The sequence below is a fragment of the Peromyscus leucopus genome, chromosome 17, assembly GCF_004664715.2.
Source record: "Peromyscus leucopus breed LL Stock chromosome 17, UCI_PerLeu_2.1, whole genome shotgun sequence".
Classification (NCBI taxonomy): domain Eukaryota; kingdom Metazoa; phylum Chordata; class Mammalia; order Rodentia; family Cricetidae; genus Peromyscus; species Peromyscus leucopus.
The window spans coordinates 9,845,196-9,867,602 of NC_051077.1; the positions used below are offsets into that span (position 1 = coordinate 9,845,196).

At 43.7% G+C, this 22,407-nt stretch overlaps 1 protein-coding gene across 1 annotated transcript; it reads left to right on the plus strand.

Annotated features, from left to right (window-relative positions):
• The first annotated feature begins 801 nt into the window (after window positions 1-801).
• Window positions 802-21,971, plus strand: Mrps31 (mitochondrial ribosomal protein S31). The gene is made up of 7 exons (XM_028860932.1): window positions 802-1,039; window positions 4,490-4,777; window positions 9,569-9,727; window positions 11,027-11,167; window positions 16,098-16,171; window positions 20,253-20,396; window positions 21,669-21,971. The coding sequence occupies exons 1-7, from the start codon at window positions 915-917 to the stop codon at window positions 21,896-21,898; spliced, it is 1,161 nt and encodes a 386-aa protein (XP_028716765.1). The 5' UTR covers window positions 802-914; the 3' UTR covers window positions 21,899-21,971.
• Window positions 21,972-22,407: the final 436 nt, after the last annotated feature.

Below are 22,407 nucleotides of genomic sequence, written 5' to 3' on the forward strand. Positions count from 1 at the left end.
GGTACAGCAAGATGGGAGAAACCAAGATGCTATTCTGAGCTTTTGGATTGGTAGAAGCTGGTGGTCTACTAAGTTAGTAGATTCTAAAGGTTATTTCCACCACAGAGGTGGCAAGGAATGGATACTGGGGGTGGGAGTGGGGCTAGAACTAGCCCAAAATAAGGTAATTAAATTATTTTCTGGACCCTCAACATCCCCATCTCTCAGAAGTACCCCAGTTCTAATCAGCCAGTCAGCCTCTGCAGACGCAGCTTCTTTCTAGTTCTTATCCACAGTCCCCATAAAAAAGAAGATTCCAGCAACACTCCTTATCCCTTAGAATCTTCACTCATGTGATCCTGTCAATCGTGACAGTACATACCTGTTTAATTTGCACTATCACTTGACTTCAAATAAAATCAACTTCATTATTTTGCAAATTCTGCGAGATCCCTTATTTTCAATTTATTGGAAAAGAGGCAAAGGAAGAACTTGAAAACACCTAGCCCAGACTTTGACCTGAAGTTTCTTTTTTCTTTCTTTTTTTTTTTTTTTAAAGCGCTGCAGGCTCACTCCATCACTCATAGGAGGGAGGGACAGGCTGTACCGTCAGGTCTCTATTGCTTCAATCAGTTTTTGTTCAATTGATCACCCCATTCACTCTCTGACCTGTAGTCTTTCGGAACCTTGATGTGAACTTCACCCAGACACCAGAATCTGAAGAGCAAGCCAGAAAACAGCGGGAGCCAGGCAGCCAAAGACACCGGAACACAATTACAGGCCCCTGTTGCTAGCCGGAATTCTATAGGCGAAGAAGAGTGCAGGCGGAAACCGTCTCGGGGGAGATTTTTGGCGGAGGGATGCACTTGGTCGGTTCTGCCCTTGCTTGAGTTTGTGCTTCCGGTTGTGCTCTTGCTTGAGTGTATTTTCACGCCATGCTCCGCAGAATCCCGGCGTTTATACGCCCTCGCCCCTTCTCGGGCCTTCCTTTGTCCTCTGGAAACCGGGACGTCGCGGTGGCTGTGAGTGTGCTGCACGTGGCTCGGTCCGGAGCTGGCAGGTAAGGCGTCCCAGCGTCATTGGCCCCGCCGGTCTTCCAGGACTGCCCTTCCCCTCTCTTTCACGCGCAGTCCTCGCTTCTCCGGCCGCCTGGGGTTGGTACAGAAACCTTAGGCTCTTGAAGCGGTTGTTGTAAATGTGGGCAAAGAGAAATCGTACAAAGACGCGGCCGCTGGCCCAGGGTCCCGGCGGGTGTGGCAAACCGCTGTGACAGCCGGTCTAGTCTCCTGTCCTGGGGACTTTCTGCTGCACGCCTGCCCCTCCCTCATCTTGCTTGCTGCCGCAAATCTTCGTACGGGCTCCAAAAGAGAGGTCGTTTTCTTTCATTCTATGCTTCCCAAGATTTCTAATGAAAACTGTAAAATCAAGTCTCTGAAGTGAACGATGTGGGGTTTTTGATTTGATGCTGGAAATTGAATTCGGGGTTTCTTTCTTGCTAGACAAAAGATCTACTACTCACATCCCCAGCAAATTACGGGAAGTTCTATAATACACGTTATTATTTTTTTTTTTGAAGTATCACAGCCCTCTTGGAAAGAAACATTGTGGTAACCTGATTTTTCATTTGTCTGTTAAAGTGCCTTCTACATTAACTTTCAGACTTAAAATAATAATAATCATCAGAGGATTTTCCTAATATGAATTGTGCCATATTGATATTATGAGCGTTCTGTGTATTGGTCATGACAGTATTACCTTTGTAACTTCTTTTTCACCCCAAAGTGACTCTCAAGTGACTGATGAGGTAGCCTCGGGCATTTTTCATAAGCAAATTATATAGTTTTGGAGTTTGGGAGAGCTAGGTGATTGGTGTCTCAGCTGTGCACATTTATGGCATAGCAATGCGGCTTGGGCCTTAAGGACCTCTAAGCTAGGGAACCCTGTGTAGCAGTCTGAGTGAGAATGTCTCCTGTAGTCTCAGATGTTTGAATACTTGGTCCCTAGTTGGTGGCACTGTCTGGCTTTGTTACTAGAGACAGCTTTGAGGTTTCCGAAGCCACACCCATTCCCAGTTAGTTCTCTGCTTCCTGTTTGCAGCTCTAGACATGACCTCTAAGCTGCTCCTGCCTCTGTGCATGGTATTTGCTGCCATGTGTCCCCACTGTGACAGACTCTTATCCCCCTAGAACCTTAAGCCAAATAAACCCTTCCTTCTATGAGAAAGGTCGTAGTGTTTATCACAGCATGAGAGAAATAACTAATAGACTTTGTTCCCAGTTGGTGGTGCTATTTGAGGTTTAGGTGATGGAGCCTTGCTGAAGGAAATATATCATTAGGGGTGGGCTTTGAGGTCAAAAGTCCTCACCGACTTCCGGTTGGCTCTCCCTGCTTGCCACTGAAGATGTGGGCTTTCAGCTTTTTGCTGTCACTCTGCCTGCTGCTTGCTGCTACGCCTCTCTGTCCAATCTCTCTGGAACCATAAGCACAGTAAAGTTCTGTAAGTTGCCTTTGGCCACAGAAAAACATCTACTACAGAATTCAGTGGGTTCTTGCTGTGAAGAACCTGTTTTGGAAGAATGTGGAAGGCTTTGGAACTGTGGACTAGAAAACAGAGGTTAACTGCTGCAGGTCATGTATAAAGGGCCATTCTGATAGGCGCCTGGAAGATAGTAATGCTGAGTGCAGTGTGACTGTATAGGCCTGGCTATAGAGTCAGGGGAACAATACTGGCAGCTGGTCCAGAGACCATTCTTGTGATATTTTGGCAAAGAATCTGGCTGCTGTCTACTCCTGTTCTAAGAACTTGCCTGAGGCTTAATTTTTAAAGTAACGGACCAATTTCTTTGAAAATTTCAAGACAGTATAATGTTGAGTTTATGGTATGGTTATTATTGATAAACTTATTCAAGTCCACAGTGCAAAAGGGTAAGTGGGACAGAAAGACATACAAATGTACAGTTTGGAGAGACAAAGGGCCCCAGGGAAGCTTTGTGTTACAGCCAAGGCACAGGCTCAGAAGAGACTTGGTTGTTATGGAGTTATTAGTACCATTGTGGAAATGGTTGCTATACTCTGGGAAGGCTATATAAGGAAAGGGAGCCCTAAGGGCAAGACCCCCCCCCCCCCCAAGCTCTCAACTTGGAGAAGAGCCTAAAAGAGTTTTCTCTGCCTTGAAAGTCACAGCAAAAGCTGCTACTAATACAGTTCTGGCTAGCTGGGGCGCATCCCAATCTGGTAACTGAATTTGTCACTGTTGCCCACGTGATGCTGGCTTTAGGGTCAAGAAGGGGGTGTGGATTCTTTCTCTGTGGTTCCTCTGAGGCTGGGCATCTTGTGGCAGGGGAGACCCAACGAGCCATTAGGTGATGCTATGAAAGTGCAGGCAGAGTTGCATAGGAAACCCCAAGGTTTTGGAGATGCCAAACCTGTCAGATATCTGCCAGAGAAAGCTGTAAACATTGTGGAACCAGTCCAAGAGAGAGATGTATGTTTCAGGCAGCAAAGCTGGGTGGGAGGAGCCATCTACATCTTTTGACATGTAGCTTCAAACATGGAGCTACAGGATTGGTGTTTGCCTGCTGCGTTCCAGTCTTGCTTTGGTCAAGTATTTCCTCACTATACCCCATTCCTCTCTTTCAGAATAATAATGCATTTTCTGTGCCATTATATGTAGGAAGTATGCAATTTGCTTTTTGATTTTAATAGGAGGTTACAATTAAGAGATTATCTTGAATTGCAAATGAGACTTTGGACTTTTAAACAGTGTGAAAGACTACTGGTACTTTTACAATTTGGCGAAATATATTTTCCATTATCGGCCATGAGCCTGTAGGGGCCAGGGAGCAGCATATAGTAGTATGGAATCAGGCTCAGATATTTGAAGACTTGGTCCCCAGTTGGCTGCACTGTTTGGGGAGGTTTAGGGGGTGTGGCCTTGCTGGAGGCAGTGTGTCACTGGGGGTGGGTTTGAGAGGTGAAAAGCCCTGTGCCACTTCCAGTTTGCTGTCTGCTTTGTGTGGCAGTTGAGGGTGTGGTCTCTCGGTCTCCTGCAGCCTGCTGGCAAGTACCGCCTCTTTCTGCCACGCCTCTTTCTGCCATGGGCTGTTCTCTCTGGAATCAGAAGGCCACATAAGCTCCTTTTTCCTTTAATTCCTTTTAGTCACGGTGTTCTAGCTTAGCCACAGGAAAGTAACTAACGCACCCTGCGTGGTTGCTTCTGTGGTTTTTAGTTTCCTTCCCTGTAAGAGGAGGCTAATACTGACCTTTGGAGTTGATGTGGGTATGAAAATTGTACACAAGTCTTGTTGTACAAGTGATGCCCAGAGTATATACTAACACATGATAAATTGCTTCCATTATGGTTGTTCATAATAATAGAAAGCAAACGAAAATGGGAAGGACTTAAATTGAAATTCTTTTCAATGTAAAAGCAGGTTTGTTTTCTTTTTTCAGTTACTACTTCTTACTTTTGCATTATACTTTTCTATTATTCCTTCATATGTTATTCTAGGACAGAAAATCATATCCAAAGACATTTTGGCACCGGCAGCTTGATCTATAGCAAGAAAGATAGCCAGTCTGTTCCAGCTAATGAAATTTCCCAGAAGGCAGCAGAGAGCCAAGACAAAGGAGAGGAGACTTCAAAGAAAGACCTGCTAGACATTATTAAGGACATGAAAGTTGAACTGAGCACAGTCAATGTACAAACAACAAAGCCTCGTGGCAGGAAACCTTCCCACAGTCTGGAGGCTATAGTTAGCAGGCATCGCAGAGCTCCAGAAGATCCTCCAGAGAAGAGGTAAGTAATTCCGATTTGAACGTTCTTGGAGACTAATCTGTGGTGTTCCAATAAGCCTTTTCTTATAGTAAGTAGTCTATTAAAGTATAGCACTCGAGACATTGAACTAACAAAGCAGCAGAAGTACAGGGTCCCTCTCTAATAGTTACTTGTGTGTGTGTGTGTGTGTGTGTGTGTGTGTGTGTGTGTGTGTGTGAGAGAGAGAGAGAGAGAGAGAGAGAGAGAGAGAGAGAGAGAGAGAGAGAGAGAGAAGCAGATATTTGTAGCCAGGTATGGTGGCATATGACTATAATCCCAGCATTGGGGAGCAAGAAACAGAATGTGAATTTGAGGCCAGCCTGGGTTACATAGGAGACTTTATCTCAGGAAAATAATAATTAAAAAAAATACACATACATCTATAAGTACTCATCCTGGGTTACACTTTGGCAAGGCACACATCTGTACTCCCAGCCCTCAGGCTGGACCATAGACTGCAGGTTTGTATTAGACCAGCATGGGCTACACAGGGAAACATTGTCTCAAAAACAGCAACAAGTAAGAGTGGTTTTAAAAAAAATCTTGGCCTGGCAGTGGTGGCACACGCCTTTAATCCCAGCACTCGGGAGGCAGAGCCAGGCGAATCTCTGTGAGTTCGAGGCCAGCCTGGTCTACAGAGCGAGTTCTAGGATAGGATACGCTCCAAAGCTACAGAGAAACCCTGTCTCAGAAAAAAACCTTGATGTGTTTATGACTTATTATAAATGTGCAATTTAAATAAATCACTGAAATGAGACAAACCCTTTGAAAGGTTCAGTAAGGTAATTTTATTTACTTATTAAATTTTTTTTTTTTTTTTTTTGCTTTTTCAAGACAGGGTTTCTCTGTGTAATTTTGGTGCCTTTCCTGGATCTCGCTCTGTAGCCCAGGCTGGCCTCAAACTCAAAGAAATCCGCCTGGCTCTGCCTCCTGAGTGCTGGAATTAAAGGTATGCGCCACCGTCGCCCGGCGTTCGGTAAGGTAATTTTAATGTGATTATCTTTATTGACTCTGAGAATTTCAAATATATATATAATGTATTTGTCTCCTAGTCCTTTTCCTAACACCTTCTAGATCCATCCTTATTCCCCATCCCCTCCTAAATTCATGTCCTCTCTCTTTTTTTAACTAACCCACCGAGTCCAGTCTTTGCTGCCTGTAGACTGGTGGGTGTGAAGCAGTCCACGGAGCATGGTCCCTGTACCAAGGGTGACCCCCCTGGAAAACTGACTTCCTCCTCCGGCAGCCAGCAGCTGTTAGTAGCTTCTCACTTAGAGGTAAAGGCTCACGAGCCTCTCCATGCTAGAGTGTTGGCTGCCTTGATGTTGCAGGCACCCACAGCTGCCGTGACTTGATGAGTGCAGTGGTCCTGCCTTGTTCAGAAGATGCTGTTGTCACTCTGGTCCTTGTGACCTCTGCTCTTGACAATCTTTTCACCCACCCCTCAGTGGCCCCAAGCTTTATTAGTGGAGGGTGGTGACGGAGATGTGCAGTATATGGCTGCTCAGTCCGTAGATGGTTTCCTTGGACCAGTTGTTTCTATGTTAACCTCCTGCCACTTCCTAAAGAAACCTCTCTGATGCAGTGTGAGAGCTGCACTAGTCTATGGGTATAAAGATACAAATCTAGAGGGCAGTTTGATGCTATGTCCATTTAGCAAAATGATAGGACTAAGTTCACCCTTAGGGCCTATAAGCTCCCCAACCGTGGGTCCTCGGCCATATTTACAGCATCAGGCATGAGTGGACCAGGTCCCGTGGACCAGGCCTTCAGCCAATCAGAAAGCAGTTGGTTACTCCTCTGTTGCACCACACTGGTTATTATTGCAGCCTACGGGTTCACAGACGGATCTCCTCGTTGATTATTTTCCGCAAGCAGCCTGCATAGCATCTTCCAGTACTGTGAATGCTAGTCATCATGGAGGAAGCGCCTTGGTCAGTACAGCTTGATTTCTCCATGTCCTGTGGCCCAGTTGTATAGCAGTAGGGTCTTACCATCAAGTTCTGGTGGGCAACACGAGGGTGGGAATAGTTACATTGTTTTGGGGATACTCCTACAATAAGGATATTAAAAAAGTTTTCAATTAGATATGACAAGATAAGCCGGAGAATGTAGATTGCCTCGTAAGTCCTTTAAAGGTTTTACTCTACTTTTTTATTTATTTTTTTTTTTTTGTGATATATATTTTTTATTTTACAATGTCATTCAGTTTACATATCAGCATGGTTCCTATTCTCCCCCTCCCACCCTCCCTTACCCTAGCCCACCCTCCATTCCCCTCTCAGACAGTCTCCCCGAGACTGTGATCAACTTGTAGACTCAGTCCAGGAGGTCATCCTTCTCCAGACTAAGTCAAGTGTCCTGCATAAGTTCAGTTCAGACAGCCAACTCATGCAATGAGCACAGACTTGTCCACTGCTAGATGCTCCAACTGATCAAGCAATCAACTGTTCACTATTCAGAGGCTGATCAGCTGGAGCCATCAGCCTTTGTTCATGGTTATGTTTTCATTCATTTGCTTTTTTTTTTTTCAATAATTGAGTAAATGAAATTTATTTATCAGTATTAGACCTCCATGTTATATATCTCTTGGTTTATGTTTGTCTGATTGTTCTTTATTTTATATCTAGATCACCATAGTGAGTACATTAAAAAATGTTACCTGTGTGTGTGTGTGTGTGTGTGTGTGTGTAAGTAAAACAGTGCAGGAATGCTACATGTCTTCCTAAGAATGCGGAGGTCAGGAGACAGTTGGTTTTAGAGTTGGTTCTCTCCTTCCACCATGTTTCTAAGGTAGGTCTTCCCTATTTCTGCCTCTGTGCTGTGTATGAAAGCTTTGGGTTGGTTCTACTGTCTCCTCTCACTGGCCCGCGGAATGCTGGGATTGCAGGTGTATGCGGTTGCATACAACCTTTTTGCTGGGTTCAGGTCATTGGGCTAGTTCATCAAGCACATCTACCTGTTGAACCATCTCCCTGGCCTCTGTTTTTCTGCATTAGAAAATAATAAATTATAATTGTTTTTATTTTAATAATTTTGGGGGTATTTTTGAGAAAATGTTTCATGTAGCCCACGCTGGTCCCAAACTCACTTTGTAGCAAGAGATAACTTTTGTCTCCTGGACTCCTGTCTCTGCCTCCTGAATGATAGGCATGTGCATCATACTTAACTAGTGTTCTATCAGAAGGAACCGAAATCAGAAATACTGACTATGCAGCAGTGATGTGGTAGATATAAAAGATATCTTGGAACCCTCTGATGTTGGTCCAAGAAGGAGGCTGTGGGCAAGATTGGTGAATAGGATACATTTGTTTTGAGTTTGAAGAAAAGTTTCTTGTAATAATTTTATTTAACCACTCAGACACCGGACGTATCCCAACCACTTTCTTACATTTTATTTTGAGATGGTGTCTCACTAAGTTACCCGGCTAGCCTTGGACTCACTTTGTAGCTCACATACAGCAAGCACTTGTGGTCCTCCTGCTTCAGCCTCCTGAGTAGCTGAGATTACAGGCCTGCGCCCAACCAGTTCCTCCCTCCTCTCTCCCATCTCTCTCTCTCTTAGAATCCAGTGTCTGCAAATGTGAGTTAGTCCTAGTGTGTGCCTCGTGATACACTGTAATAATCACTCCATACGTGACCGGTCTTCCCTGCTCCCTTCCTCCTTTCCTGTCATGTATCAGAGCTCACTAAGATGGCTACCGTGGCTGCATTATAGATGACCCTGAAACACACTCCCATAAAATAACTGTTTTTATACTCACAGAGAAGAAGATACCTGAGGCAGGCCTCAGTGGGAGGCCGTGGAAATTTCTGAAATCATCTGAAGTTTGCTCAGTCACTATCAGCTGAAACTTTAGCTGGGGCTACTAGCAGACATAGCTACATGAGCTTTTAGTTTGCTTTGGCATTGTCACAGACTGGTGGCTGATACCAAGGACAAATGTCTCAAGAGCATGTAAGCAGAGGGACGATGTATTTTCTTTAATGACCTAGCATTGGAATTAGGTGAATGACTGCCATCAGTTCACGTTGATGTATGCGGATTTGCTTTATTTTTAAACTCACAGAACTGCTGGGTGGGGCGTGGGGTGGGGGTGGGGGATCTGTACCTGAGGATCCAACTCAGACCATTAAGCTTGCATGGCAAATGCTTTCCAAATACTAAGTGAAATTGCTGGTCCACACCCAGCTTTTTCTGGGGATGGAAGTCCGGTTCTCAGAGTTGCATGGCAAGCACTTCCCTGACTGAACTGTCTTCCTAGCCCTCAAGACAGGATCACCCCACATAGCCAGGCCTGGCTCTGGACTTGGATACTCTTGCCGTAGCTTCTGGATACAGGGATTATAGGTGTGAACCACCATGCATAGTTGCCCATGGGTGTGTGTCAGCAAGTATTAATTAACTTAGAGTACACTGTTTCAAAGTTCATGTATTGCCAGTGTCTAAAGCAGGATTTTTTTAGCGTATGTGGTGTGTGTGTGTGTGTGTGTGTGTGTGTGTGTGTGTGTGTGTAAGTATATGTAATCCTAGCAGTTCTGTGGCTGAGGTAGGCGATTGTGAGTTACAGACCAACCTAATGAGACCCAATCTCAAAACAAACAAACAACAAAGCCCCCAAGAAAACAGTGTGGAATAGTTGAGAATTCTTGCTTTTACGAGAAGTTCGAATCCTTTCTTTAATGAGTTCTCCTCCCCACGGTGTTTGACTTTTCACCGAACTAGTGATGTACTAATTGCGGTTTTCCTTCCGCGTTTCGTTTTCTTGTTAGAAATGAGTTCCTGAGTCCTGAGTTGGTGGCAGCTGCGTCCGCTGTTGCAGAGTCTCTACCTTTTGACAAGCAGACAACCAAGTCCGACCTGCTCAAGCAGCTTCAGCAACATGAGGAAGAGTCGAGGGCTCAGAAAGACAAAGAGAAACGCAGGATTAGGTGAGCGGTCAGATGCCACGTCGGTGACGCTTAGGTCTCACGGTGGCTGGTGACTGGCACACACCTGCTTTACGTGGAAAATCCACCTCACGGGCCAGCGAGACAGATGACTTCCTGCCAAGTCTCATGGCCGTATATCCCCAGGTCCTCATGACTGAAGGAGAGAACTCAGTCCACAGACTGTCTGCTGACCTCTGCATGCATGCTCATGTCTACACACATACCCACCCCACATAACAAGACATTTTCAAACATTCACCTCCTCAGAGCAAGTACTTCTAACTGCTGGGCCAGCTCTCTTAAAGTGGATGGCTAAACTTTTCTTTTAGGCCATGACAAAGTTTTTTGCCCCTGCAATAGAAATGATAAAATCAGTAGTGTTATTTAAAATGAAAAATAAAATAGGCGATTGAGTAAGATAGTTCCCTGAGAAAATCAGTTTTTCTCGATTGAACAGTCTGCTAGTTTTGCTCACAGTGTAATTCAAACACATTCTCTCCCCTTTTCCTTATGTTTGAGCAGAGCTTTTCAGCATATTCTTTTCCTTTTAAAAACTATTTTATGTGTATGTGTCTAAGTGTATGTATCTGCACCATATGCATGCAGGAGCCTGCCGAGTCAGAAGAGGTGTTGGCCCTTGGAACTGGAGTTGTAGGAGGTTTGAGTTGCCATGTGGGTTCTGGAAACCAAAGAATCCTGGTCTTAAGAGCAGCAAGTGCTCTTAACTGCTGAGCATTTCTTCAATCCAATCAATGTATCCTTTTTCCCTCTGTAAATTTATGGCAAGTTTTCCTACTTAATGCCTATTTACTGTCATAAATAGTGGCACTGCTTCCCTTTGGGGGTGACATGAATCTGTTCTCAGTGAGCACACAGAGGGCATTTGTCTCTAGAGGATCAAAGAGTAAACACATCCCTAACCGTCACCTGAACCCTTCTACATATACATGACAGCAATAGAGCTCGTTTTCAGTGTTAATGTAACTGTCAGTGGAGGTGAGAGGTACAAGTATACTTGTTTGTATTTTCCTGTCCGTTTCTCTGGATATTAATAATTTTTGTAACTGACATTTTCATCTTTCACATAAAGATTTTTTAAGCATATATTTACAAAATTGGAGACATACATCTTAATGCCTATGTCACATGAGTAGAAGTATGTGACTTTACTCATAAATCTTTATGCTCTTGTTGGGGCATAAAAGTGGAATAAGGATTAAGTGGTATGTCTCCTCTTAAGAAAAGTTTGCTACTCCAGTGCAGCTAAGAGTCCTAATGCACTTGACCTTTTTATTTCAGTTTCCATCACATAATATCAGATATGAAGATTGCCAAACCCACTTCCGTGAGACTTAGTACAAAACCAGAGCACCAGATTCAGTTTGATGAAGAGATGGACAGTTCTCTTGACCAGGAGAAACCAGTTGACTGGAAAAAAAGGTATTCAAGCTTTGTCGTCTACTGGGTTTTGTTTGCATAGTTTGTTTTTACTCTAACTGTAGTCTTAATTTATTCTGCATATTATTACTGATAGATCCCTAATCACTGTGGATACCTAGTTAGGGTTTATATTGATGTGATAAAATACCATGACCAATAATAGCAACTTGGGAAGGAAAGGATTTCTTTCATCTTACACTTCCAGGTAACAGAATCACTTAGAGGCAGGGCAGTGACTCCAGACAGGAACCTAGAGGCAAGAACTGAAGCCGAGGCCATGGAAAAAGGCTTCTCACTGGCGTGGTCCCCCTGCCCCTCAGTTTGCTGTGTTATACAACCCAGGACCACCTGCCCAGTGAACTGGGCCTGCCCATCAATCAATTAAAAAAATGCACCACAGGTTTGCCCATGGGCCAGTCTACTTAGGGCATTTTCTCAATTGAGGTTTTTCTTCCAACTTGGGTTGTTGACATAAAACTAGCCAACACAGCTATCTTCTCTGAAATTCCAACTGACACTCATTACCAGAAAGTTATCACTGATGTATGCGTATTAATTCCTGTGGAGGGTCCTACAGGTGTCGTTGCAGACAGTGATCCTCAAAGAGGTAAGAACTTCAGGGAATCTAAGCCCAAGTGGTTCATTGTCACCATATTCAAAACACTGTACAATTTGGGAAAAGTTTCCAGGCAACAATCAGTGCAATCCCAGGTGCACAATAAAACTTAAGGTGTGACTGCATAGAGACCCTTTTACACCGTACATGTGACCATGAGGGTGGGTTCTAGAGCTCAAGGGCCTAGAATCTAGTGTGATCTCTGACTGATAGAATAGAGGTCAGCAGGCCATAGAGTACTCGTGACATCTCCCCTAAGGATGGGTAATCGTCTCGGGAGGGAAGAGTCTGGGATAATCATTCTGGGGAATCTAGGCGAGGTCTGCCTCTATAGTAAAAGATGGGTGAGGTCCGCCTCCACAGACAACAAAAAGGTCACCAGGTCATTAACAAAATCCACTCTTCAGCTTTCTGGGTGGAATGCAGATATTTAATTTTTATCTCCTCCATTGAGGAGACACCCCTGTGTGATTAACATTCCTGGTTCTCCTCGTGCTTCTCTGTGAGTACAAGGACCTCTGTGCCCCAACAAGTGCAATTTGCAGTATTGGGTATAAATATGGTATGCCCAGGCTGAACGGGAATTTATTGTGCCATTTCCTAGAGAGGAAGTTCCTGGGTTTAACAATGCCACATTTATTTATACCATGAACCAGAGTGAGTTTTGGCTCACATCACCCACACTGCTTAGTAATCCTTCCATTTAGAATAAGTGGTGCTGAGCAAATTGTGAACAAATAAGTTTACAAGAAGCATTATTTTTCATGCTGAATGTTTCTAACACTGAACATTTATATGCCCTTTGCATGTTTAGTTATGGTTCCCTTTCTTCATACCTTAGAGAGATAACTCATCAGTAAATGGGCCAGGCACGATGGCTTATATCTGTAATCACACATGGGAGGCTGAGGCAGGAGGAGCACCGTGAGTTTCAGGCCACTCTGGATTTCACAGTGAGTTCCAGTTCAGCCCGGGCTAGAGTGAGACTGACCCCAAAATAAGAGCAGACATGTTGGTGCATACCCACAGTCCTAACTTGGGAGGTGGAAGCAAGAAGCTCTTAAGATTGAGACTAGCCTGGTCTTCAGAGTGAGACACTGTCTAAGAAAATGCAAAATGCATATACATAAATATAGATTTTAAAGATCATAATAAAAAGTCCCCATATTACCTTAAGGTGGTAAATTATTTGTAGTCATTTGAATTTGCTAATTTGAAACTGTTAAGACACCAAGGCATACTTTACATGGTTATTTTGCAGTTGGAAGTTGTATAATTACATAAAACTTGTATTCTTTAAGTTCAAAAAGTGATGGTTGCAGGGAAAGGTGTGTATTTGGCGCGGACTGGTGAGCACTAAGCTGCCTTCAGCTGTAGGACATAGAGTCGAAGGGTTCTCGGTGCTGTGTCTGTTTCATGGATTCTCAGTAGTCTTGACTTAGCTTCTTCTAGGTGTTAGGGAGATTTGTGGGGAATCTGAAAAGCTGGTCAGCATTTATACAAGAAGTTCAAGTGGTTAGCATTCGTTTTAGAGGGTGGTTTGAATTACTGAAATGACTTAGTGTCGTTAACATCTTGAAAGAAGTAGAAAGCTTACTAGAGTCCACAAGGTAGAAAGAAAGAACTGATTTTCACAAGTTGTTTCTGACCTCCACATGTGCACCGGGGCAATGGCATACACACACACACACACACACACACACACACACACACACACACACACACACACACAGATGCACACTTATATACACATACAAAATAAATAAATAAAATAAATGTAAAAAAAATTAGGGGTAGCCAGGCTGGGGATACATATTTGTAATCCCAACATTTGGGAAGGAGAAGCAGAAGAGCCTCAGTGTGAACCAGTCTGGGACACACAGAGAGGCTGCATTAGTTAGTTTTCTGCTGCAGTAAACTACCATGGTCAAGACAACTTATCCGTGGCAGAGACATGGCAGTCGGAACAGGAAGTTGAAGGGTCACATCTTCAATGGCAAGTCCAAAGCAGAGAGCGTGAGTTGGAAGTAGGGCCAGGCTGTTGGTACAGTGATGAACTTCCTCTAGTAAGGCTGTCCATACCACGTTCCCAAACCGCGCCACCAAGTGGGATCAAGTGTTAAAATACCTGAGCCCATGGGGATGGACGCCATTCAACCACCCCAGGTGCTCTGGCTCAGAAAATGCAGATTTCAAAAGCAGTGCAAGAGGAACTTTAGACAGTCAGGGGCGGACACAGAGGCTTCTCCATGCAGAGTCTAAGAGGCTGACAGGGTATTGGGAAGCAGTGCAAGATGCCAGGTTCTCCTGGTGGGACCTGAACAGTCGTTAGGGCAGCCTGAGAAAACCAGGCCTGGACTCGTTCAGAGACGGAGGTCTGGGTCACGGAGCACTGGTTTTGGAGTGTCCCTGGGCCGCTCCAGAGGCTTGGCACTATGATTGACTAATTCTGACTGAGTAACTTTTACAGCTCCCGTTAATCTGTTTCCCCACCCACCAAGTGACAGTGAAAACTTAACTATGTCATGTGCTTTTCTCATTGATGAGACATGCCATGGGAGCGGCCCCAGCTGTGAGCAGGAGTATGCGGCGGAGGTCATCTTGTATCTACCATCTGGAAGCAGAGAGATGGTCACTGCTGCTCAGCCCACTCTCCTTTTCCCTCTGTATTCAGTCCTAGACCCCAGCACGGGGGGACGATGAGACCCACATTCAGGATGGGGCTTGCCTCCTTTAACCTCTCCAAAACTGCCTTCACAAACTGCCCAAAGGTGTGCCTGCCGAGTGAGTCTACGTCAGTGAAGATGGCAGTAGGTCTAACCAGCCCGCCAGCTGCAGAGAAAACTAGAATCAGTCTTTAAGGGCACTAGCTGTTCGGCAAGTATGCACACACCCTCCAGCCAATTGGTCTTACATTCCCGCAGACAAGGTGATCTGTCTGTATCAGAAGTTGCTGTACTCTCTTATCCTGCTGCTCAGTAATGATGTTTAGTAGGGAAGAGAACTGGAGGCCCTGAGGGCCCTTCTGGACAGAAAGACCTGATTCCTTGTTTTTAGGGTCCTGGTCTCACTCTGTAAGCTAGGTGGCTAGGGTGGCTTGGAATTTGATCCTTCTGCCCCTGCCTCCCAAGTGCTAGGGTTGCCGGCATGCAGAACTCCAGACCAGGAAGGCCAGTGTTCACAGCTACACAGGGACCTCCTGGAGCAAAACGTTTGCATGGATGAAGGCTCTTTTAATTTGCAGCTTTTTCCACTTTATTTTAGTAAAGTAGTTTGATGGAGAAAAGAAATTTCAGAGTTATTTTTAAAACTATTCCTATAGTTTATGAACTGTGTTTTAATCTGTTAGTAGTTTTGTTCAAGTAAATAGTAAGTCGAAAGAAGTGTTTCTGTTGAGAAGAGAAGTGAACTGACGGTAGAGCAGTCTGCCCGGGTTTGTTTCTGTGGCTGTAATCAAATACCCTGATAAAGAGCAGTGGGGAAAGAAAGGGTTTATTGTAGCTCAGGGTTCTTGCTTACAGCTCTTGGTGGCAGGGAAGTCAAAACAGGACCCTGGAGCAGCTATCACATCCCATCCACAGTCTAGAGCACGGAGACATGCATGTTTACTGTGCTCAGACCCTCTCTGTACTTACAAAGCCCAGGATCTTCTACCTAGGGCATGATGCCACCAAGTCAGCTAAGGCCATCCCCCACTGACAGGTCCAGCCCAGCTTGATGTAGGCAATCCCTCACTGAGGCTTTCTTCCAGGTGATTGTAGGTTGTGCAGGTTGACAGACATCATAATTAAGGTATCCCAGAAGGGGCTGCATATTAACTCTCTGACATTAATTTCAGCGGTTTGTAAAAATGGCTATGTAAAGAAAGTTAAGAAATACTTTTAAATTGCAGATTGATTGCTTCATAGAATAGCATGTTTTATCTATGCCTCTTTCTACCACTATAATTTATAATTGAACTTTCCACTGACTTCTGTCCTCAAAAACAAATGTTTAGTTTATTGCTTCTGTTTTTGCAGATTTTTATAGAGTTCCACAACACTAAGTTTTCTAGAACTTTCAGTTGAGTATTTTGAAAATTAAACTTAGCTGATTTGTTGTGTTGTAAAGCAAAAATCCAAGGGTATATGTTCTGTTTTTACTTATGAGTCCTAAAATCATGGCAATGTAGCTAAAATGTCTGATGTGGGTCAATGCGATTATCTTTAATTACTACATAGATGGTTTCATGTACATTTTTTTCTTAAGCAGTTTTTATTGACATTTTATAAATATATCTTACTAAGATGTGTTTTTTAAATGTTTTTATCTTAGGAGAAGTATATTCAAGGGGAAAAGACTTTCAATTTTTGACGTTAAGGCGTTTGCTGATGAAGCACCCAAACCAGGTTTGTTAAGAACAAGACTTCTCAAGTGGAGAAGCATTCTGTCTTTGAAAGACGGCATTGGTGTTTTCATTGTAACAGTTGGGTATTTGCATCTTCATACTTCTTCCTGCCATTGGCCTAGTATCTTGCCTATGAATAAAACTATTGATACTGCTAATTTGGATCATGCTTCCCCCTTAAAATATTGCCTTTTGTAGGATCTCAGGAGATCAGTACTACCAGAAAAATAATCCAGAGCTATGGATTGTCTGCTATTTTTGTTTAGAAAGTATTATTCACCCACCATTTACATTATAATCCTCTGCTTTTACATAAAGATAACTAATGTATGGTTCCTGCTTTTGAGCAGCTTACTACCCAGACTAGGGGAAAGTGTGTATATATTTATTAAATTGAATACTCTCTTTTCATTTTGGTTAATTTGGCTGCTTGACAATCTTTTTTAAAAAACGAAACTTTTCATTTCATTGATTCTTTGTATTTTTTTTTTGTTTCTGAAATATTAAAGTCAGTTCTGATTTTGATTATTACCTCCCATTGATTTTTTGGGGGGTATTGTTATTGTTTTTCCAATGCCTTCAGGTGCTTCATTAAGTTATTAATTTGAGACCTCAACATTTTTTATGTAGGTATTTAGTTCTATATTTCTCTTAGGACTGGCTTCAGTATTTCCCATATTTTTTATGTGTGTTTTCTTCATCATTCAATTCTAGGAATTCTTTAATTTCCTTTTTGATTTCTTCCTTGAACTGATTATCTTTCAGTAGCATATTGTTTACCCTCCCATCTGTTAATGTAATTTCTGCAAGTACGGCTTTATCCCATTATGATCAGACAAGAATGCAGGATGTAATTTCAATTTTCTGTAGTTTTTGAGATTTGTTTTGTATTCTAATACATATTAGGACAAAAACATGATCTAATTTGAAAAAATTGCTGCTGAGAAGAGTGTATATTCTTTAGTTTTAGTTTGTGTGCGTGTGCGTGTGCGTGTGTGTGTGTGTGATGTGTGTGAATGACCAATGTATTGGTGAGAGTATTGAACTCACATACTATCACTGTGTTGGGATTAATCTGTGGCTTTAGATTTAACTAACAGTGTTTTCTTTTATGAAATTGGGTACTCCTGTATTTGGTGAGCATATATTTAATATTATACTAATCTGGTAGATTTTTTTTCCTTTGATGAGTATGACATGTCTATTCTGACTAGTTGGTTTCAAGTCTTACTTTGTCAAGTATTAGAATAGTTATGCCTGCTTTTCTCTTAGTTCATTTGCTTAGAATACTTCTTTGAATCCTTCACCCTAGGTGGTATCTACTGGTAATGGTGAGTTGTGTTTCTTGGCTTAGGGCTCTCAGAATGTAGGGGAGCTGATATGGGGAGCATGGGGAGCCTACCTGGGTCTCTGGAGGGTCCCTGGTGGGGGGAACTACCCTGGTTAGTTTTTTGTCAACTTGACAGCAATCTAGAGTAATTTGCAAAAAGGGGGTGTCAATTGAGAAAATGTCCCTACCAGAGTATCCTGTGAGCAAGCCGTGGGACATTTTTGTTGTTGTTGTTTAATGATTGATGTAGGAGGGCCCAGTCCACTGTGCCATTCCTGGGCAGTTGGTCCTAGGGTGTATAAAAAGGTAGACGAGGGATTGGAGAGATGGCTGAGCGGTTAAGAGCACTGGCTGCTCTTCCAGAGGTCCTGAGTTCAATTCTCAGCAACCACATGGCAACTCACAGCTGTCTGTAGTTCCAGTTCCAAAGGATCCAACACGCTCACACAGACATACATGCAGGTCAAACACCAATGCACATAAAATAAAAATAAATCATTTGAAAAAAAAGGTAGACTGAGCAGGCCATGAGTAGCAAGCCAGTAAGCAGTGTTCTGTCAGTTCCTGCCTCAAGTTCCTCCCCTGCCTTCCCTGGATGTTAGATTACAATCTAGAAGATGGGATAAACCCTTTTCTCCCCAAGTTGCTTTGAGTCATAGTGTTTTATGGTATCAGTAGACACCCTAACTGCACTAGAACCAGTCTGGGATATAGTAAGACCCAGAGGTTGGTGAGGTGACGAGGAAGTGTTAGTCCCTGGCAAGCAGCACAGTTCCCAAGGACCGAGAAGCCAGGAGGTGGTGGCCATTCCTGACAGGCACCCACAGGGCTTTGGGGTGATCAGATGAAGGGGTACTGAGGAGGGGAGCGCAGTTACCCTGCCTGTGTCTCCACACCAGGTGGGGCAGGCAGCTGGAAAGTTCCTGCGAGAGGACAGTCTTATTTTTACATTTGTAATTTACTCAAATTGCCCTGCCAAAGTGCCTATACCATTTTATTTTACCGTTGGCAGTGGCTGGTGGAAGTATGACTCATGAAAGATGTTGGAAGTTTCCAAAGGAAGTAAATGATTAAAGCGTAGAAAACGGTGGTACCCAGCCGCCATGTGTTACCTTACTCAAGAGACGATTGTGAAGATTAAATTAGCCTGTTTAGAAAAGTTCCTCACAGACTGAGTGTTCAGTATCCGTTAGTATTTCTTTTTCTGTTTCCTCACAGACTCCTGTAGCTCAGGCTCTGGTAGTCAAGAAGGACCTTGAACTCTGTAGGAGGCCCCGAGGTCCTTGTGCTCACAGGTGAGCACTAGGGAACCAGGCATGTTAGACATGCCTCGATGTCTCTTCTGAAGGCTGGGAGTGGAGGTGGTTAGTAGCCTGATGATGTTTGCTATCTATGTTTAGACCACACCAGGTCCTTCCTCAGACTCTGCCGTGAGCTTGTTTTTCTCGGTCTGTAGAACCTGCCGTTATAGAAGATGTCACATGGAGTCAGTCTGTAGAGCCATCTTTGTGAAAGCTGTCACGTGTACTTTACAAAGAGTCTCAACGTAGTCATGTCTTAAGCTTTATTGTGTGCACAGGATTGAGTTAATTAGCACTGGGAAATATTTTTCCAAATTGTGCTCTGCTTAAATATGCCTCAAATAAACTACGTGAGGTCAGACTGTGCACCCACACCAGCTACTGAGCTGTGTCGAAGTGCCTCTCTCCAATGGACACTCTTCTGGCCATGGTGTTTGCAGAGACCCCGACCCTTGTCCGTAGTGTTGTGATTCCAAACATTCGCCATCATGACCACCTTTGTCATTCTCAGTACTGATTTTTTTTTCCATTTAAAAACATTTTTTAGGGGGACGGTTAGTCCAGTTTGGCCTCATCCTCTCTGTAGCTGAGGATGACCGTAGACTCCTGGTTCTCCTGTCTCAAGCTCTGTGTCCTGGGTCATCACATTGTCATCACTGGTGACTCATTTTGACAGACTGGGACTTTGAAAATCAAAATCATAAATGTTACATACATTCAGCCTGACGTACCAGTAATTCCCTCAGGAGACTAAGGCAGGACTAGGGTTCTACACAGACAGCCCTCTCTCTAAGAAAAACATCAAAACCAAAACATCAGACTCATAAAACCATTCTTAAAGTGCAGATTCTTTTTTTCTAGTAGAGGTGCAGTAATAACCTGGCATGGTGTCAGTAAAGGCTGAGGTTTGCCATTCTTATCCTTATACCCCGTGTCTTCCATTCTTGTTGCAGTTGTAGCTCCTGGGAGCCTTTCATTATTATAAACTAATTCTGAATCCCAAGGTCTGAAAATATGTATCAATAGAGAATTGATGATAGCATTGTAAAATGAATTTTCATTACATGTTAATTCGTTTTGTCTCTGTGTTTAGATGTATGAACGTGGTTTGAGTGTGGAGGTCGGGGACAGCCCTCAGGAGTTTGTTTGCGCCTTCTAACATTAGGTCCGTGGGAATCACACTCGGGTAGTCAGGCCTGGTGGCCTGTGCCTTACCCACTGAGCTGTCCGGCCAAGAGTTAGGTTCTTAAGAAGACATTTACAGTGTGGTTGATGTCCCTGCGAGGCCTGCTCTTTTCTGAGGGGAGATGGAGTGGGGGGTTGCATCTGGGGGAGAGGGGAGGTATAGGGGAGAGATTCTGTGGTCAGGATGTAATATATGAGGGAAGAATTAAAAAAAAATAATAAGACACTCATGTTTTCCTGTACTTAAACTTTTTTTTCTAATATAGAAGCCTCGCCTTCTCTCTGGGAGATAGAATTTGCTAAGCAGCTGGCCAGAGTCAGTGAGCAGCCTTTGGGGAATGGATTTGAGGAGATGATCCAGTGGACGAAAGAGGGGAAACTGTGGGAGTTCCCAATTGACAACGAAGCCGGTAGGTGTTACTTCAGAAGCTCCTCACAGGCAGCAACCAGAGGTTACTCTGGAGGGGTCCATTTTAGACTGTAGGGAGGTACGTATGTGGACCTCAGAACAGTGGTGTCTGAGAAGAAACCTAGCAGTGTTATTTTAAATTGTTGTTTTAAAGATGTTTGGGGTTTTATTTAATTCTAGACATTTGATAGTAAAGTAAAGGAGTAAAATTTATGTCAAAATGTATCATGGGAACCATGGATGTAGTTCAGTCAGTAGAGCGCTTGCCTAGTACACGTGAAATCCTGGGCTGCAGGCCCAGGACCCGGTAAACTGGGCACGGTAGCACACACGTTTAGTCCCATATTTGGGAGGTGGAGACAGGAGAATCAGGAGGTCAGGGGCACCCTCAGCTACAGGACTCACATTTGGAAGTTCGAGGACAACTTTGGGTGTGAGTCTTCAGCGTCCATGTTTTGAGACAGGTCTGTCTAGCTTATAGCTGTGTGTCCTGCCAGCTGACCCAGGGGAGTCCATCAGTCTGTCTTGCCTCCCACTTCCAGTAGGGGCTGCACTGGGAGGCCAGAGTTGCCCTGTTGCCTCTGGCTTTCTTCCATGGCTTCTGAGGATGAACTCAAGTCTTCAGACTTGGGCAGCAGGCCATCTCCCCAGTCCTAGACCGCGTTTATGTCCACGGTACCAGTAGATGGCTGGGGTGTGTTGGATCATTTCCATTTAAAGTCATCGTTGAGCCGCAGTGGTGGCGCACAGCTGTACGCTGGCATTGGGGGTGTGGAGGCAGGAGTGTCAGGACCGACTGGGTTAGGGGAAGAGCTGTCTGAAAAACAAAACAAAACCGCGAAGTTCACTGAATTGTTGGAATGGAACTGTGCCCCTTGGGTTATTTTCATTTTTATATTTATCATTTGTGTCTTCTTCTCTTGGGCTGCTTGAACATCTCCTTTACGTCTTACTTTACCTTTAAATACTTACGCACTGTATAGCTGTCCCGGTGGCTTCCTCAGATGCCGACAGTATTGGTGAGCACCGGTTGCTTCTACGGGTGGAAGAGAGTCTGTACCTCAGGCACTGCTTCGATTCAGGCTCCACCACAGCCCCGGGGGGTTCTCCCAGTCCTCGTTCTGTGCCTGCCGAAACTGATGCTCGCAGTCACACCAGCTCTGATCTCACAATCTAGGCTTCTAACTCTGCTGGGATAGATACTTCATCAGTGTTAATTTTATGATGTAGGCTTTACGTTCACAATTACGTTACTGTGTATTCTACTTCTCAGGTTTTGATGATGACGGCTCAGAGTTCCATGAACATATATTTTTGGATAAGTACCTCGAAGGTTTCCCCAAGCAAGGACCAATTCGCATCTTCATGGAGCTGGTGACTAATGGCCTTTCGAAAAACCCTTATCTGAGTGTTAAACAGAAAGTCGAGCACATAGAGTGGTTTAGAAGTTATTTTAATGAAAAAAGGGATATTCTCAGAGAAAATAACATAGAGTTGACTTAACATCATGAAGAAATTTTTTATTTAAACTGCTGAAGATATATATTATAGCTAAATAAAATTTTTATTAAAGTTGTCCTGTTGATTATTATATCTGATTTGACTAATACAGATGTGAAATTACTTTTAACCTGAAATATGTTTTTGTATAGAAAGAGCATTCGAGGTACAAAAGAATGTCTGAGAATTAGTAATGCCTGTAGGACAGTTCTTAGGGTTCTCAGTAGGTGACCGTGCTTCTTTGAGGTATATAATTGTTAGCTGTAAAGCTGATAACATCAGAATCCTGTGTAATTAGTCCACTTTACCATAACAAAATATCTGACTCGGGCTAATGTTATAAAGAAAAAACATGTATTTAATACAACATGGTACAGACTTTGGAAAGGCTTCATCACAAATGCAAAATGGCCTCTGGGAGGAAGTGATCACACTCAGAGCAGGCTGGAAGTGAAGCCCAGCGTAGTCCCAGCGACTTAGGACCCTCCAACCAAGCCCCACTTCTTCATTTC